Source organism: Eptatretus burgeri, chromosome 4 (genome assembly GCF_056783735.1).
Source record: "Eptatretus burgeri isolate ZD-2024b chromosome 4, Ebu_testis_v1, whole genome shotgun sequence".
NCBI lineage: Eukaryota > Metazoa > Chordata > Myxini > Myxiniformes > Myxinidae > Eptatretus > Eptatretus burgeri.
This window is the reverse complement of record NC_140964.1, coordinates 1607994-1625685: the sequence shown is the minus strand read 5'-3', so window position 1 is coordinate 1625685 and position 17692 is coordinate 1607994. Positions and strand designations below refer to the sequence as shown.

The following is a 17692-nucleotide window of genomic DNA, read 5'->3' as shown; positions in this document are numbered from 1 at the left end:
GACAAGGATGTATGAACCTGTGGGATATCCTATATAAGAGATAGTAAAAGCTTTAAGCAATCCCAAATCAAACTGTGGGAGATGTAATTGTGGGAAAGTTATCAGCACTGAAGCATTTTCAGTAGATGATGGTATTTTTGGTGAACTCAGGCTCGGGTATCGCTCACGTCGCTCGAAAGGATCCGAGAGGCTTTGGCTGCCTTTATCGGGATGGCGTCAGTCTTCATGTCGTATCCCTGTCCACGAGATTCGGCCCATTTCTTCCGGTATAGTCTCTGAAACAGCGGGAAACAACCTTGCAATGTTGCTCATTCACAAATGTAATATATCAAGGTGAGATCACAGCAAGGGCTCAGATGGGAGCAAATAGGCCGCATGATATATTCATCTGTAATCTTCATAGCAGTCATGTAACACACATCACTAAACATGTCATAGCATTTAAAATGACCAAAACTCACATCACTGATGAGTTCAGAGTTAATCTTTGCCTGAAGAAAATATGGTGTGTCTGGCATCATATGAAACTGAGTCTTCATTTTTTCCCACTCCTTCTTGTATATCCTCTGCAGAAAAAAAAAACAAATCACAGTTGCTTTGTGAATGAGTACTTTGCCCTCTGGCGGGTAAACACATGTTAGAATGTAAAGCAACCGAGGCCTCTGCGCATGTCCTTACATCACTGGCGTTGTGGGCATTCAGCTTCGCCTGCACCAAATCAGGAGAATCGAGCACCACGGTGAACTTGAGGGTGTCTGGGTGCTGCCGGTACTTGTTCTCACTGAGGATTTCTGATGCTCTTTGGGCCTTCTGCATGTCTGGTGAATCCATATTGGCCCAGCCGATGCCACGTAACCAGTCCAAGTCTGCCTTGTATAGAGCCTGGTAAATCATATTCCTATGTTACACTACCGATGGCAATAATTCAGGTACAATCAGGTACTTGACACAGAGTGCAATGCCTGGTTTGTCCTTCTGTAATGTATAACCTGGATATCTCGACTCTTAACAACATGGCAGTCACAAACTCCCGGAACTATCAATCAAGCACCATCACAGGTTAGACAACAACACGTGGACTGACACAGGGAATACAGAAAAGCAAAAAAAGAAGGGCTCACCACCATTTTAGGGGAACTTGGAATAAACACAAAATGATACGTCGAAGTAAGTAGAACAGCTCACATGTCAGAAGCGAATAAAGAAAAAATTCAAACAACTGGCTCTCTAGTATAGGTCTTGCTGCGAAACCTGAACATTTCACAAGTATATCATGTGATGAAAAGTGGTTTATAGAAAATAAAATGCAGTTTAGAATTGTCCCGATACTCGGGATTTTTGGTCGTAAGGCAGGACCAGCCGACAGGTATCCACACCTACTCCTGAGCTGTGTAGCCTGAGTTTGAATGGCAGCTCAGCTACAAACCGTCACCATGGTGTACTTCTCGATGCACGGCTAGGTGTTAACGTGTGCATTTCCCATCATAAGGATGTTAAACTGGGCGTCCCGTCCGCTGGCGTTCGTTCGTGAATGTTAAAGATCCGATGCCACGGTGTCTTTCATGAAGCGGAGGAGAGTTATTGCCTGGACTCTGAAAAGTTTCAAACTTCTGCATGCTCAGCCAGAATCACCTTGCGTCAGAATGGTGACCCATCCGGGATTGTAACCCTTCTCACGCTGTACACAGTAATTGGGACATTGTATGTGTTGTGTGAAGGGAAGCTTTTCGCAAAACGTACGGAAATCGACAAATGAGATGTTTTCCTTCGTATTGTATACGCGGTTATGTAATAATGTTGTTCGTGACTTACATAATTGCTTGTTTCTGGAGCTAATCAATTATATAAAGTCATAATATAATTACGATCGCTGTCATGATGTCATTATGCATTTCTGGAAGCTTTACAAGGAGAAAGTTGCAAAGTTATATTGATAAAATGATGTAACGTGGATTTCAACCTAATTTACATAAAATAGCATCACATTAAGCCTAATGACTTGAGGTTGCAAGATGAAGGCACAAACTATGGTGGAGCCAAAACAAAACACTCAAGTATCTCGAGTTTGTCACAAAACACTCAAAGTCAAAAACGCCGAGAGCATTCCTGATCAAATTTATATCAAATACATTTTACCTTCGCCTCAAGTCGTATTTGATGAAGCAGCATTGCAAACGATGAAATACAACTCGCAATTCTACGACGCCGAATGAGACTTACATCGCTCTGCAGCTCGTAAGCATTCTTGGCAAATACGACGCTCGTTTGATCGGGCAGGCACGTCCATTCATGAGGGATGCTCTTGTACTCCAGATCGCTCAATTGCTTCTGACACTTCTTGGCATACGTTAGTCCGAGCATGTCCACCGGAATGTTCAAATGGGCCTTCTGTGCCTCGTAATCCTTCTTGTAACCTAAGCCACTTTGGATTTTGCTCAGACTCAAGGAGTGGAACAGCTTGAGGTCATCTTCCGGGATTCTCGTGCCGATGTATTGTCCTTTTTGTTTTTCGTACGCTTGCTTGTACTTGTACTGCACATCATGGTGACACATTAAAAGCAGGTTTATTTGAGAGGAGAGAATAACATTTTATTTAAATCACCAAGATACATGACAGAAACTGAGCGGAATTGGAGTCACGAAGAACACGCTGTTTTCTGCGACGATAAAAATACGTGCAAAGAAACCTACGTTGCTCACGATGTCTCGAGATGCCTTGGCAGCCTGAAGGGGAATGGAATCCACCCTCAAATCGTAACCTCTTTGTCTCGACTCTTCCCACTTCTGTCTGTAGGCTTTCTGAAATACACGACACATGGATTGTTCTGTTTGGTGTTGCCATGCGAGCACATCGACACTCATGATGCTGCAGAGATCCTGCGTTCAAATGCACATACTACGTTGCTTTGTCCAACATCTCCTATCGTCCTTGTAATTAATGCAAAAGTGTGCCGATATCTCTTGGTCCTGGCATGTGATTTATATAAAAGCTTCTCCATGAGCGTTGGGTATGATGCAAACACATACAAAAAAGACACTCATGAAGGACAGAGCACACAGATAAAAATCCATCTACACAGTGACGACTCGGATATGATTCGGGGATGGAGAACAAAAGACTCACCTGGCTGATATTCAAGGCATTTGTACGAGCCATTTGGAACAGAGGAGCATCTGGCATGAGGTGTATTACATTTTTTTGCTTGTTCCATGCTTGTGTGTAGAGTTTCTAAGCACAAAACCAAGACCACAAGTCAATTTTATGTCCACTCTTTTTTTTTTTTTTTTTAACAATGAAAACTTTTGTCTGATATGTGAACAACTTCAACCTATAATCTTGTGAACACATTTTAATCACAAAGTAAAGTTTGATACCAGCGGTTTACGAGATACCGTTTATGACTGAAACTCTGTATTGATGATGATGATGATGATATCATCTTTTTCCAGATACAATAACTTTTTCCGAATAGAATGAACACCTCAAAATGTGAAGTTTTATCTATTTTTCTTTTTTACAATTGTACACTCTAATTCGGTTTACATTGTATGCATGTCGAAGATAATTACTACATATATGCTGCTTATGGCCACTCATCTTCAGATCTATTTGAGAGAATTAATTGCTTACATGATCAATGTTTTGAGAGTTGATCTTAGCCTGGACCAAGGTAGGATCATCAACTATGGAGGTGAACTTCAGGGTGTCCGGGTGCTGCCGGTATTTCTTATCGCTCAGGATATCTGATGCCGTTTGGGCCCTCTGCATGTCCGGCGAACCAGTGGGGAGCCAGCCAATGCCACGTGACCACTCAAGGTCTGCCTTGTAAACATTCTGTCAAAAAAAAACAAAAAACAACTTCAGTGGAGCCAAGGAAACCATGTCAGGGAGTAATCATCAGGGCCAAGACATCAAACCAAACTCACATCGCTCTGAAGCTCGTTGGCGATTTTGGCATGGACATTGCCGATTTCGTTCGGCAAACACGTCCAATTATGGAGGATACTTCTATAGTTCAGATCACTCAACTGCTGTTGACACTTCTTAGCAGCAAGCAAATCCAGCATGTCAAATGGCAGGTGGATCTTTCCCTTCTCCTTCTCGTAACTTTTCTTGTACTCCAGGTCACTCCAGAGCTTAGTCATGTCGGTGGAGTGTTTCATCTTGATATCATCCGCGAGATTTACGGTGCCCACGAAGTGTCCCTGCTGCTTACGATAAGCCTCCTTATACTTGTACTAAGAGAAGAAAAGTGGCTAGATCAGTATCTAATACATTAATGTACAGGACTTCTCATTGCAATATCTCAAAGCAAAAAAAAAACAAAAAAAACACCGTTCCATTCCGTGCTGAAATTACTGGATCCCCATCAATGTATATGTCCTGTATACAAAATAATATTCAACACTAACATCACTGGAGATGATCTGAGAAGCTTTGGCCGCTTTGATAGGGATGGCATCGGCCCTCATGTCATATCCGTGGCTGCGAGATTTGGCCCAGTTCAGGCGATAAGCTGTCTGCAAAACCAGGAAAAACACTGCTTATGATTGCACACCAAGCAAAAGCATCACACAACATGGTATATTCAGAGCCAAGCAACATGAGGCAGCAATCTATGACGATGAAATCTCGGTTATGACGATTTAAAAAAGGTATGAACCTGACGCAACGTCTGAATTCCTCATTTCAAATCAATAGAAATAGAATCGCTGATCGTCTCCATCAACAACATAAATCACTGCATGCAAATACAGTGCATTTCCCTTGTTAAACAATGAGGCTGATACATTGTGTATTTGGGGAAAGGTTCCTTTGAAACTTTACTGAAATGTTGAAGAAAACAAAATCTGCAGATTCTTTGAGAATGTAGGAAAATGGGACAGGCCCAGGAGTCAGGTGCTGGATTGACAAGGTAAGTTCCTGATCTTGATGTGGGAAAAATATATGAATTGTAGTGATACATAAACTTCAGATTATTCGCTGCTTTTGCAGATCAGTCAATTTAATTTCTCTTACCACACGTAGTTTGTACATTAAAGTAAATAAAGTTCCAGGCCACAAAAGAAGAAAATAAGAGCACTATTAATGATGATGTAAAAAAAAGAGGAAATATCAATAACAACAAGGACAAGATAAAGGGGGAAAAGAAAATAAGAAGAAAAGAACGATTAAGAGAAAGAAAAAGAAATACAAATAATAATAATCACATCACATGATAATAATAATCTATCGATAATTCCAGCAATCTCTGTGTGTGTGTCTGTGTGTCTGTCTGTGACCGTTGTTTCTCGACAACCGCTGGTCCGATCTAATTGAAACTTGCCAGGTATATTGCTGGGGACCTGAGGATGTGCCTTTTCAAGGTTTAATATTAATCGGACAAGTGCTTCCCAAGTTATGGCCATTTATTTACAAACCAATGACAAGACACGTTGTTGCGTGGGCGTGGTCGATGGGGGAAGGGAATCTCAGCGGCTGGCCCCATTACGTGTTACAACGTACGGACTTCCGGAGAGTGATGACTTCGTGTATTCTAATAATTTCTCGATTTCTTATGCGCATTTATAGATAAACACAATGCCCCAAGTTATGATCGTTTTCATATTAGACTGTGCATAAATTTCGGTAACATCAGAGTGAGCTGGTGTGCTCCGAACCACGAAGTATTTTTTTCTCTCTTCTCTTCTCTTTTTTTTTTTTCCTTGCGATGACATTGTGAAAAGGCAAAATACGTTGGCGCTAATTGAATAACTGGCCATTAAAACTAAATTGTGAATAATCGTGACTGCGACATGCGAACTTCCGGGCCACGCACGTACGGGCACACGAGAGCGAAGAAACGGCCTGTGTGGTTGTTGTTTCTTGCTTGCGGTTTGAATATTTATTTATTTATTTATTTATTTATTTATTTATTTTACGGGCACGTACTAGTAATAATAATAATAACAAAAAGCTGATACTCCAGGTCCCCCACGTTTTGTGTGGTTATGAGGAATAGATCTGTGTAATATGAAAGCTAAATCCTGAACGTTTTTTGAAATAACATGTACACAAGCCAAGTTACTGAGATGGTTGCCATGGCGACATAATTCAGCCAATCACAGCTATGATCTAATCAGGTTGAGATAATGTCATGAGGAATAGACATTAGCAATATGAAAGCAAAATGTTCAACAGTTTTTAAAATACCACGTACACAAAAATACACGCACGGATGATCGGTCAGTTGGTCGGACTTTGAGATGCGGGGTCAATAATGTCATGTCTGAATGTCAGGTATGACTATTGATTGGCCACATATTGTCCATATTTAAACATTTAACTCATGTAACCATTCAGTAATTGCATTAACCAGGTGTCTGGATTCAAACCATTGGCCTGGTTGCTTCAAATTGTGTTTCTTGCCCTCGTTTTACAGTTTGCTTTACAATGTGTTCAAATGTATTATCAACAAGCCAGCCATGGCCTTGCCAGAGAGCAGCGTCTGCCGGCTGTTATGGATTCCAGTGTGGAGTGGCAACAACTCTTGTCGAACTACAAAGGGGTTTTCGTTCTGTTTATGAACATGTGCCTATGCTGTTATGGCTAATTCACCCGAGGGCCGTAGGGAGGGGTGGAAAGCCCACTTGCCAAATTGTTTCTTGCTTTGCCTTGCTTTTCTCCGCCGAGGAATAGGTTTCATATATGAAAGTCTTGTAGTGTGACTTTTAGTGTGGTAAAGGGTCTGACTGCTGTGGTTGGGCCCTGTACGACCTCCGCTTGCAAGTGCTGTGCAACTTCAATAAACCGTATATTCGAGAATCTTCTGTTGACTCCCTTCAATTCTTGGCCAGGATTGGTGAGGGTCTTCATCACAAATAATAATAATAATAATAATAATAATAATAATAATAATAATGCAAAAATGTGTGTTTTTTTTAGATTGTCAACATATTAGGAAAAACTTATAGGGCAATTCCTCAAAACATCTGATTAAAATAAGGTTTGGAAGTCTTACATCACTGATATTGTAAGCATTCAGCTTGGCTTGCAGGAAGAACGGGGTGTCGGGCATGACGTGGATTTGAGTCTTATCACTGTCCCATGCTGCTCTGTACAATCTCTAAGGAAGGGATTGATAAACCAATGCAAAAAAACTCACTCGCTGTACTTCAATCATATATATATATATATATATATATATATATATATATATATATATATATATATATATATATATATATGTTTCCATGTAATAATAAATAGTATACAGCAATTATTTCAAGGATTGCAAAAAATACAAACAAACAAACAAAAAAATCAGGTTGTCAAAAATCCAAAAACAGCAGGCAAGGCCCAGGTCCGACATTTTGATCACTGAACAGTCTTCATCCCGAGACTATATGACTATACATGTGACGGATGCTAAGTATCCTCCAAAGGAGGGAGGAAGGGGGAGCTAAACTTGACTGCAACATGTAATGAGTAATTATGCCTGCACAGTCCTGGATGAAGACTACTCAGCGGTCAAAACGTAAGACCTGTTCCCTGCCCACACGAGATGTTGTGATATTTTCATTATTTAATATTCCAAGAAAGTGTCAGCACCACAAATGCATTTTGCTTACATTGTTGATGTTTTGGGAGTTGATCTTAGCCTGGATCAAGATAGGATCGTCCAATATAGAGGTGTACTCGAGGGTGGCCGGATGCTGCCGATACTTCTTATCGCTTAGGATTTGTGATGCAGTTTGTATCCTCTGCATGTCCAAGGAGCCTGTGGGGACCCAGCCAACGCCACGAAGCCACTCGAGGTCCGCCTTGTAAACGTTCTATTTAAAAAAAAAACAAAAAAAACCCAAATAGACAATCAGTGAAGCAAACAAAACCCAATAACATAAAAACAAACCATCTCTCAAGGGAAATACGATGAGACAACACAAAGCAGACTCACGTTGCTCTGCAGCTCGGAGGCAATCCTGGCATGGACGTTGCTGATATTGTCCGGCAGACACATCCAGTCATGAGGGACATTCTTGTAGTTCACATCACTCAACTGATGCTGACACTTCTTCACCAAAACAAAGTCCAGCATGTCCAATGGGAGGTGCATGCATGTCTTATCCTTCTCGTATGCCTTCTTGTACTCTTGCTCACTTTGGATCTTGGCCACTTTCATCAAGTTAGCCAACTTCAGGTCACCTTCTAAGGTCAGTGCACCAATGTGGTGACCCTTTTGCTTCCTGTAAGCCTCTTTGTACTTGTACTGTCCTCCCACCCCGACCCCACAAAAAACACACACACACACACACACACCACATGTCATGTCGATGAAACGTTCAGCAGGAGCTACATTTTCAAGAATATTCACACAAGTAGTTTCATACGAATGTTTACACATTTATATATAATCTCTGCAATTACTATTTGCAATGTTTTCACAGATGCTTCAAGGATGTACAGACATAGCCAGTCTTCAGGCACAGTGTGAGTCATGGTCCTGGAATAAACCAGCACTGTGGCAAAGTTTATGCTGAAAGGCCTCATAAATCTTTAACAAATGGGTTATTGCTCCTTTACTCCATTTTCTGAATGGAGGGAATGGCAAAAGGACTTTGTTATTCACTCTCTCAAGCCAACATTCCCAATGTCCTCCCCAGCTATGCTTGGACTTGTGATAAGGCTGGAAGCTGGAAATGCTCAGGACCTGTGTGTCACATCAGTTTATCACAAATCTAACACCAACTTCATTCCGATTGACGCGGCTTGTCCATGATCACATCTGGAATGCATGAGCTCCCTCTACGGCGACATATCCTTTCGATAAATGAAGAGACTAAAGAACTACCATGGCCTGTGGGCCTTCTGGACTATTACCAAACCTCATCACCAAAGGCGTGGCTAAAGATTCTCTTCCTCAAGAAGAGCAGGTCAGAAACCCGTTCCTCGATTTCTCCTTTTCTCTTTAACTACAGGACGGATTTGACACCAAACAAAAAGATTCCTTAAATTGGATACATTAAATGATAATATCAGAGGCAAGGCAAGCAGCAGCAATTCGCTCGAGGTGTCAATCATAAACATTGTGCCCAAGCCAGGGAAAACCCCCACATTCTGTCACTCTTCAAAAATTGCCAACGAGCTTTGGGGCAATTTGCCTGACTCTTTTGTTTTGGCAGGCCCCTACGCCGTCCCAGAGGTGGTGTTGCTGTCTATGTCGATAACTTCATTCCTCATGCACTGTCCTGGGTCTGGGCGAACCCCTCCTGGACCAGTTCAATACTTCTGGCTGCTAATTCCTTGCCACAGCCACTTAATGATTGTCTGTGTGATGTATCATGCATCGAATGATGACTCTCTGTACACCTCTATTTACACTAAAATGCATCAACTTGGATCCATTAATCCCAATTCGGATGTTCCTCATCTGCAGCGCTTTGAAAATGCCACCATACGAGTGATTAGGTGTCAGTTTGGCAAACACCAGCCATGGTATTACAGCTAAGGCTGTGAGTCCGTGGACCTGATTCTGACCCAATCTGTGAACTTCCTAACTTGCATCTCTGGTGAAGGCACATCCGCCTTGTCGACATGGTAATGACAAACTTTATACCCAATTTTTCTTTCTGACAAGGTGGAGGCTCATGGAAGAGCAAGATGATGGAGGCTGACATTTGGGCAGCAGTGCAACTCTTGGACAAAGTAAAAAAAAAAAGGGAATGAACAAAGAGGAAAAGAGAGAGAGAAGAAGAGAGGAACCACTGTGGCTGACAAGGGTGGTTAAGAAGCGTAAATGATGGTAATAAAGATTTTGGATAAGGAAGCTTACTTAAAATTAGAAACAAAGTCAAGGAAGTCATCAACTGCGGTAAATTTTTCCACTTTTAAAACAACCTGATCCTCAACAATCGGTTTGTGTTCCGTCCTGGTCACTACAACTCTCTCGGCAATGGTCAGAGGCTCAACATCTCAAATAGTTCAGGACCACCTCCTTGAATATCATAACATTGGACACTGTCAAACTGCTCAGCTCACCAACCTCGCTGCCCATGACGTATGAGACTGCTTTCATACCTGTTATTCGGATTTGCTTCACTCATGATCAACACCTTGCTGTTAATGTAACCCTCTCGTATCCATTCCCAGTGGAAGCTGAAGTGACAACAATACAGTGTCTTGGGCCCAATCTCATTCCTTACCTGCATAAAACAACCTTGTCGATAATCTGGAAAACACTCTCTACCTTTTTGCAGAGAATGCACATTGTGTCGTACATTACTCATTCCCATTTACTTGCTGATAGCAGTTGAATCACTTCATGCCGATGTGGAATTGATTAGATTCTGGTCTCGAAATGAAACATGGCCTTCAATTGTGGAAAATCTCACATGTTGACCCTGTTATTGTGGAAGAGTCGTCAAATTAACCCAACTATCCATATCCATGGTCAGCCATTGAAAGGCTACAGTTCAACGTCATGAACTTCTAGACCTCACTATCAGCCACAACCTCTCCTTGACTGACCAAAGAGCAAAGCTGGCCTCCAAAAACCATCCACAGACAGGGCTTCCTCAGTCATTCAAAGACCCATCCATCCATCCATTGGGACCATACTCTGTGCAGAACGTTGGTGCTGCCGAAGCAGTCTCCTTGGCTATTGGGCACAATCCTGGACGGGTCGCCACTCCGACACAGTATACCAGCATGCTGGCACTCATTTTACTGACCTCAGAAGGATGGCAGGCCGAGTTAACCCCATCTGGTAGTTATTCAACATCTGAGCGGGATTTGAACTCAGGACCCTAGGATCCCAAGCCCATCACCCCAACCATTAAGCCAACACCAGGAATTCAAACATATTCCATGAAAATTAACAACTACTCAGCCTGCAAGACAATTGCACAATGGTTCAGTGGAATACTGCTTTACCCTATGGGCTAGCACTCCAGCATCATATCCTGTATGTCTCTCCTAAGATTTTGTGGATTCCAAAGCTCTCAACATTATTGGCAATCTCCCTATGTTGAGGCCGAAACACAACACCTGTTGTTCTCACATCCGAGACAGGTCACTGGTCTCAAATTTTTTATACCTCTCTTCTAGTCTAGCTCCTTCTACTCTCCCAGTCACCTGACTCAGATACTTCAGGACGTATACTTTGACCCACCAACCCATTCCTGATGAAATTCCCAAAATTCGAGCTTCCCACATGCTTCCACTGTTTTTCTCCTTTTTGTGCAATTGCCTTCCAGGGTTGGTTCAATCACTCTCTTCCCTCCAAGGGTTCAAGCAAGCAGAGCACCACAATACCAAGTGACCTCCAATCCCTACTCAAAGGATTTTCTACTCACACTAACCAATACTTCTCATTGCTTAATATCTTATTTGCAGGTTTCTGTGTTTCCAATTCTATGTGATTATTATTTGATAACATCTTGTATCGATTTCCTCATTTGTGCACGGCGGAAATACATGATACACAATGGTTGATTTTGGCATTAACGATTGCTGATCGGTCTCACTCACATCGCTGGAGATTATCTGAGAAGCTTTGGCCATTTTGATAGGGATGGCATCGGCCTTCATGTCGTATCCACAGCCACGAGACTTGGCCCACTCTTGGCGGTAAAACGTCTGCAGCACGGATATTCCCAAATCATGCTTTATTTTGGATAGCAGACAATAGTCAGGTAAGAAACCAATAAAAATGCAAGATTTATGTTAAATCTATCAGTTTTTTTGAGAAAGATCACCGAAACAAAATTATAATCTTTGAAGAACTTCTTGAATTGTTCCAAAATGCTCATACCTCACTGGCATTGTGGGCATTCAACTTGGCCTGTAACAACCACGGCGTGTCTGGCATGACATGAACTCGAGTCTTCTCTCTTTCCCAGCTTTCTTTATAAAACCGCTGCAAAGATAATAAAAACAGAACAAAGCAAACACACACTTGTCGAGACTTTTATAATTGTACATTTTTACAAGTAGAAAAGTATAGGAGTACAATGAGCCTCATAGTCACCAGTAATGACCTCCCGTCATAAAGAAAGACCAGACCAGGTGAGGAAAGCAGATTATCCCAAAACTGAAGGTCGTTGACGAGCGTTTTTCAACAACCAATCCAATCGTGCCAGTTGAATTCCCCTGAAACGAACTTGATTTCCTGGAGCTTAAAATCCATATCCCGAACACGGCTGTCTTCAGCTGTATTTAGCTCCACAAACTCTGGGATACTACTCGAGTGCCCTCTCCAATTATCTGCTACTGTTCTAATGTACTTACCAATAAGCTACCATTGTACTCAAACATCAATTTATTTTGTTAAAAACAAAAAAGGAATGAATGGACAAACAAACACTTACATCATTGAGGTTTTGAGAGTTGATCTTAGCCTGAAGAAAAATCGGATCGTCCACTATGGAGGTGAACTTAAGGGTGTCCGGGTGCTGTCGGTAATTCTTATCGCTCAGGATTTCTGATGCTCTCTGGGCCTTCTGCATGTCCAGTGAACCCGTGGGGACCCAACCAGTGCCACGTAACCACTCAAGGTCTGCTTTGTAAGCATTCTGTATAAAAACAAAGATATAATTCAAAGTAAGAAAACAGATGAAGCATCCTTTTATGAATTATATACAGTGACCGACGCTTCATGGAATATCTTGAACATAAACCACAAGAACATTGGGAGACGTTAACATCCAGTCGCTTATGAATTTCAACAAGAGAAAAGTTGATGGCATGCTATCGTAAATCCCCACACTTCCCACCTAAAGTAAAGTTGAAAGATGGCATAAAGTTCCACCAGGATTGACACAATATCAAATTTTGAGTTAAATTTTATTTTCCTCGTTTTAACCCATGTGACCCTAAGTCCCCACCCCCTGGAGCATGAACCGGAGGTCAAATCCCCAAAAAGTTACATATTTCATGCATCCCCCAATGTTGATGATGTTTCATTAAAAAAATGTTTTAAAAAAAGCCTGTAATTTCACTTTTTTGGTATTTAACCTTTTAACCCCACCCGAGGGGGTAGGGCAAAAAATGATACTGCTCTTGTGCCTCCGTGCCATGTGGTGATCATAACTAGCAAGTTTGGTAAATTTCTGCACAACCGTTTAGGAGTAGATAGCGTGACAGATGGACAGAAGTTAGACAGACAAATAAAGACAAACAAAGGCAAACAGATGCAACCAATTACAATTCCCACCCTCCCCCCTCCCCCCATTTATTTATTTATTTATCTTTTAAGTGTGCGGATAATGACATTAGTAAACAATGATAAATCAAGCAGTTCACAAGATTTCAATCTGGGATGTCAGTATGACAAGCTACATGTTCAGATTGGAACAGCAGCCAGTCCAACCTGATGAAAACCAATCTCGTGAGGACATCATGACAAGACATAAAAGCAGACTCACATTGCTCTGCAGCTCGTAGGCAATCCTGGCACGGATGTTGCTGATATTGTCCACCAGACACGTCCAGTCATGAGGGACATTCTTGTAGTTCACGTCACTCAACTGATGTTGACACTTCTTAGCCAAAACCAAGTCTAGCATGTCCAACGGTAAGTGCATGTCTGTCTTGTACTTCTCGTATACCTTCTTGTACTCTCGCTCACTTTGGATCCTAGCCACTTTCATGGAGTTAGCCAGCTTCAGGTCGCCTTCTAAGGTCAATGAGCCAATGTGGTGGCCAATTTGCTTCCGGTAACCCTCTTTGTACTTGTACTGTGGGAAATTTAATCATAAGTGATATATATATTCAGGCCAGTTGTAAAAGCAGGAGGGAATTTAATCAATTAGCAATAAAATATAATCAACTTCGCCACAAATCATTTATCGAAATAAACAAGAGCGAGAATTGCTTTGCAATACATGTCCATGACCGATATGATGTATTCTAAGTCTAAAAGAGGGCACAAGTCTGTGAAAAATTGACTAAACACCCTGAAACTCGAACTTCTTCTGTAACTTATCATAATAATGTCATGTACCAAGTTTCAGTTGAATAAGTGAAAGGTTATGGGGACAAAAAAAGTCTGAAAAACCACAGGTGGGACGGATGGACAGAGAGCAAACCTATAGTCCCCTCCAGTGAAACCGGAAGGGGCCTCATAAAAGTAATTATTTTGATTAGGGGGTGTGAGTTTAGCATGGCCCTTTAAATGAAAATGCAAACATCATAATTGACAAACTGAATATATATATATATATATATATATATATATATATATATATATATACATACATACATATATATATATATATATATATATATATATATATATATATATACATACATACATACATATATATCATGGCAATTTCAAAATATATGAAGGTCAATAAAGCATAGGAAGAGGTTGTTTGGCCCATCATGTCTGTGCCATAGCCACATAGCACCATATCCCTCCAACGGCATATGCAAGTCGTGCTAATTATGAAGGGTGTCCCATAAAAAAAATTACAATGTTTTAAATGCGTATACCGTTTCTGTTTTTAGTCCTATGATAATGTGATTGGCTTCATTGGAAATTGGCAAGTCGTAGAGATTCCGTTGATATTATTACAGATTGACCAAGTGATGAAAATGTATCAGTGAAGTAAAGAACAGAGTGTTGCTATGCAAGTCAAAGTGTTTGAACATACATCACTGCAAATTGTCTGCACGGCCTTGGCTGCACAAATAGGAATGGCATCTGGCCTAATGTCATGGCCGTGTTTCCTGGACTCCGCCCACTCCATGCGATACATTCTCTGTGGACATGTTTACAGACAACTGGTATGTGAGATATCCATAGAAGAGGGATTACACAATGCACAACATGAGCACAAGTGTCAAAGAATCGGTGACAAATGAGATAAGGAAACGTAAACGCGTCGAGCACGTTGCCGTGAAGAATAATATTTGTGGAAGAAGAACAGGGAAATGTAGCTTACATCACTTATATTGAGAGCATTCAGCTTGGCCTGGAGTAGGAATGGAGTATCTGGCATCACGTGCACCTGGGTTTTTTCACTGTCCCAAGCTTCTCTATACAACCTCTGGAAAAAGAAAAGAAAAAAAGAAAGAAAACATCACATGATATATTAGTGAGAATCGTTTTTAATTCATGCGTGCCCTTCAACTGTGGAATTGATCAATAAAATGATGGTGCAATAGGTTTAGTAAAATTTACAAGCAAATTGATTTAAGTGTAGTGGAATTGATGAGTAAATTGATTATATAATACTCTTAGTAAAATTTATATGCAAATTGATTTAATAAGTACAGTGTAATTGAGTAAATTTATGATTTAATAAGTTTTGTGGAATTCATGAGTAAATCCATGACTTAATAAGTTTTGTGGAATTCATGAGTAAATTTATGATTTATGATTGACTAAACACTAAATTGACTAAAATAAGTTTTGTGGAATTCATGAGTAAATTTATGATTTTACAAGTTTTGTGGTATTGATGAGTAAATTTATGATTTCACAAGTTTTGTGGTATTGATGAGTAAATTAATGATGTAATAAACTTAGTGGAATTGAGTAAATTGATGATTTATTATTTGTTTCGTGGAATTAATGAGTAAATTGATGATGTCATAAGTTTTGTGGAAGACATAAGTAAATTTATGATTAAGTAGTATCGAAGTGATGAGAAAATTTATTTAATAATTGTTTGTTGGAATTCCTCAGTAACTTGACGATTTAGTGCTTACTTGCAAGTGATGAGTAGATTGATGATTTAATAAGCATATTGTAATTGATTTATAAATCGATTTAATAATTGCTTCGTGGAATTGATGGGAAGAAACTATAAGGGCGGTTGGAATTTTTTGAAAATTCATTTTTAAAATTTTTTCTATTTCTTGAAAGCAGACTATTTTGAAAGCATGTCCAGACCTAGACTTTTTTGAAAGCAGAAATTGAGGCTCATGCAGGAACTAAATTACAGAGAGAAGAAAATTCATAGGGTGAGTGAGGATCAAAATATAAGGCTCAAAAAAGTGAGGATCAGAAAAATGCCAATTTGTGAGAATTTGCATTAATAGTGTTGGTGACCAGTACCAGCCATATTCACAGAATTCCCGCTTTAATGAACATTTGCAAAATTGTGGCTCATGAAGACACCAAAGTGGGTGTAAGAGCAAATAATTATGAAATTTTTGGTTCAAAAAAAAAAAAAAACACATGAAGAGTTTTGAAACTGACAGAGTATTTGATTCACAGTATGGTGATGATTCCTTTTAAAAATTACAGATACAAGCTTAGTTATATATAAAAGCCTCGGTCAAAATTCAATCCCCCTTAAAATACTACTCTCCAGCCACTGTGCTGCAATTGATACCAAAATAAAACTTGCTTTTGTAGAAGTTGCTATTAGTAGATGTTAACCTTCTGCTTTGTTTTCACCCTTTTCTCATGAAGAATGTAAATGCCAAACTATTGTTCTGCTTCTTGTAATAACCACAGGAGTGAAAACTTGTCGATGTGTTCCATGTGCTACATGAATGTGGACAGTGAAAGTGAGGTGGTCGTGTCCCTCTTATAGAAAAGAATGTCAATGAGGAAATAAAGTGAAGAGAAAGAATGACCATATTCAAAAAAATTCTGCCAAATTGCATCTAAAACAAACACCTGAATGGTTGAGGCACAGAGATGAGTAAAGTGAAACAGCCCAAACTCAGAAGAACATAAAAGTTCAAAAAACAAGTAAAGAAAACCCCAAAACAATGCAGAGAGAAAAGGGGAATTGCATAAGATGAAAGGAGGGACAGAATTGAACTGCATTTCAGTCGTGACAATTAAAATAATATTTTACATGAGCATCACAATCTACTCAAATTGGATCACACAAGAATTTCACATGATGAAAATAAGCATCAAAGATGTTTTGAATAACAATTATTTCAATGAACTAAAAGTGCAGCAATAATAGGGCTGATGAGTACATTTTGTTATTGTTTTTGGAATGAAACTTCCAAATGTGAAATTTAAAGATTATTATTCATGAAATCAATAAAATTTGCCTATTTTTTGACGATGTATTTATATCAAGAACTTCTTAAAATATAACCATTATTCAATAAGTGGTATTAACGATTAAATATTCACATTATTGAGGTTGTGAGAGTTGATTTTAGCCTGCAGCAGGAATGGATCATCCAGTAAAGAGGTGTACTCGAGGGTGGAAGGGTGTTGCCGGTACTTCTTTTCGCTTAGGATTTCTGATGCTCTCTGGGCATTTTTCATTTCCAGTGAACCCGTGGGGGCCCAACCGATTCCTCGTAACCATTCCAAGTCAGCTTTGTAAATGTTCTGGGGTGGGAGTTAAACAAAAGGCTCAGTGACATTTTCAAGATGTTAACACAGTTAGATAGTAGTGTTGTTAGTCAAGATTTGTTTATATCCACGTGTTGAAGATCATGACAAAGCCGAAATAACATTTAAGCATTGTGGGAGTAACACAAAACCATAAAATGACACCCAAAGAAGAGACTGAGATGTCATAAAGTGTAGTATTAAGGCAGGGAGACTACCAATTATGTCATCCAATGCTTGCTATAAGACCTGAAACACACTCTTAAACATGCACTCACAAACATGTAAAAGTTTATTTGTTATTTAAAGGCTTGTGATTAGGTTTTGATCAAACATTAGACAATCAATCTTTGGTGATTGGAGTGATCATCCCACGATGATTAATTACACAC

The 17692-nt window shown here is 40.0% G+C and overlaps 1 protein-coding gene across 5 annotated transcripts in view; it reads right to left on the bottom strand.

Annotated features, from left to right (window-relative positions):
- LOC147027319 (nebulin-like) overlaps positions 1-17692 on the bottom strand; it is a 247279-nt gene that overhangs the window by 80711 nt on the left and 148876 nt on the right. For 4 of the 5 annotated variants that reach the window (XM_085876653.1, XM_085876654.1, XM_085876655.1 and 1 more), the window contains exons 75-93: positions 17094-17297; positions 14929-15033; positions 14638-14745; positions 13405-13716; positions 12349-12552; positions 11793-11897; positions 11510-11617; positions 7938-8249; positions 7612-7815; positions 7002-7106; positions 4414-4521; positions 3928-4239; positions 3632-3835; positions 3125-3229; positions 2692-2799; positions 2221-2532; positions 679-882; positions 462-566; positions 168-275 (exon numbers count right to left, since the gene is read on the bottom strand). In XM_085876653.1, the coding sequence (XP_085732779.1) occupies positions 168-275; positions 462-566; positions 679-882; positions 2221-2532; positions 2692-2799; positions 3125-3229; positions 3632-3835; positions 3928-4239; positions 4414-4521; positions 7002-7106; positions 7612-7815; positions 7938-8249; positions 11510-11617; positions 11793-11897; positions 12349-12552; positions 13405-13716; positions 14638-14745; positions 14929-15033; positions 17094-17297 (3333 nt within the window). The remainder of the gene's footprint in view (positions 1-167; positions 276-461; positions 567-678; positions 883-2220; positions 2533-2691; positions 2800-3124; positions 3230-3631; positions 3836-3927; positions 4240-4413; positions 4522-7001; positions 7107-7611; positions 7816-7937; positions 8250-11509; positions 11618-11792; positions 11898-12348; positions 12553-13404; positions 13717-14637; positions 14746-14928; positions 15034-17093; positions 17298-17692) is intronic. The other variant, XM_085876657.1, reaches the window with a different exon arrangement.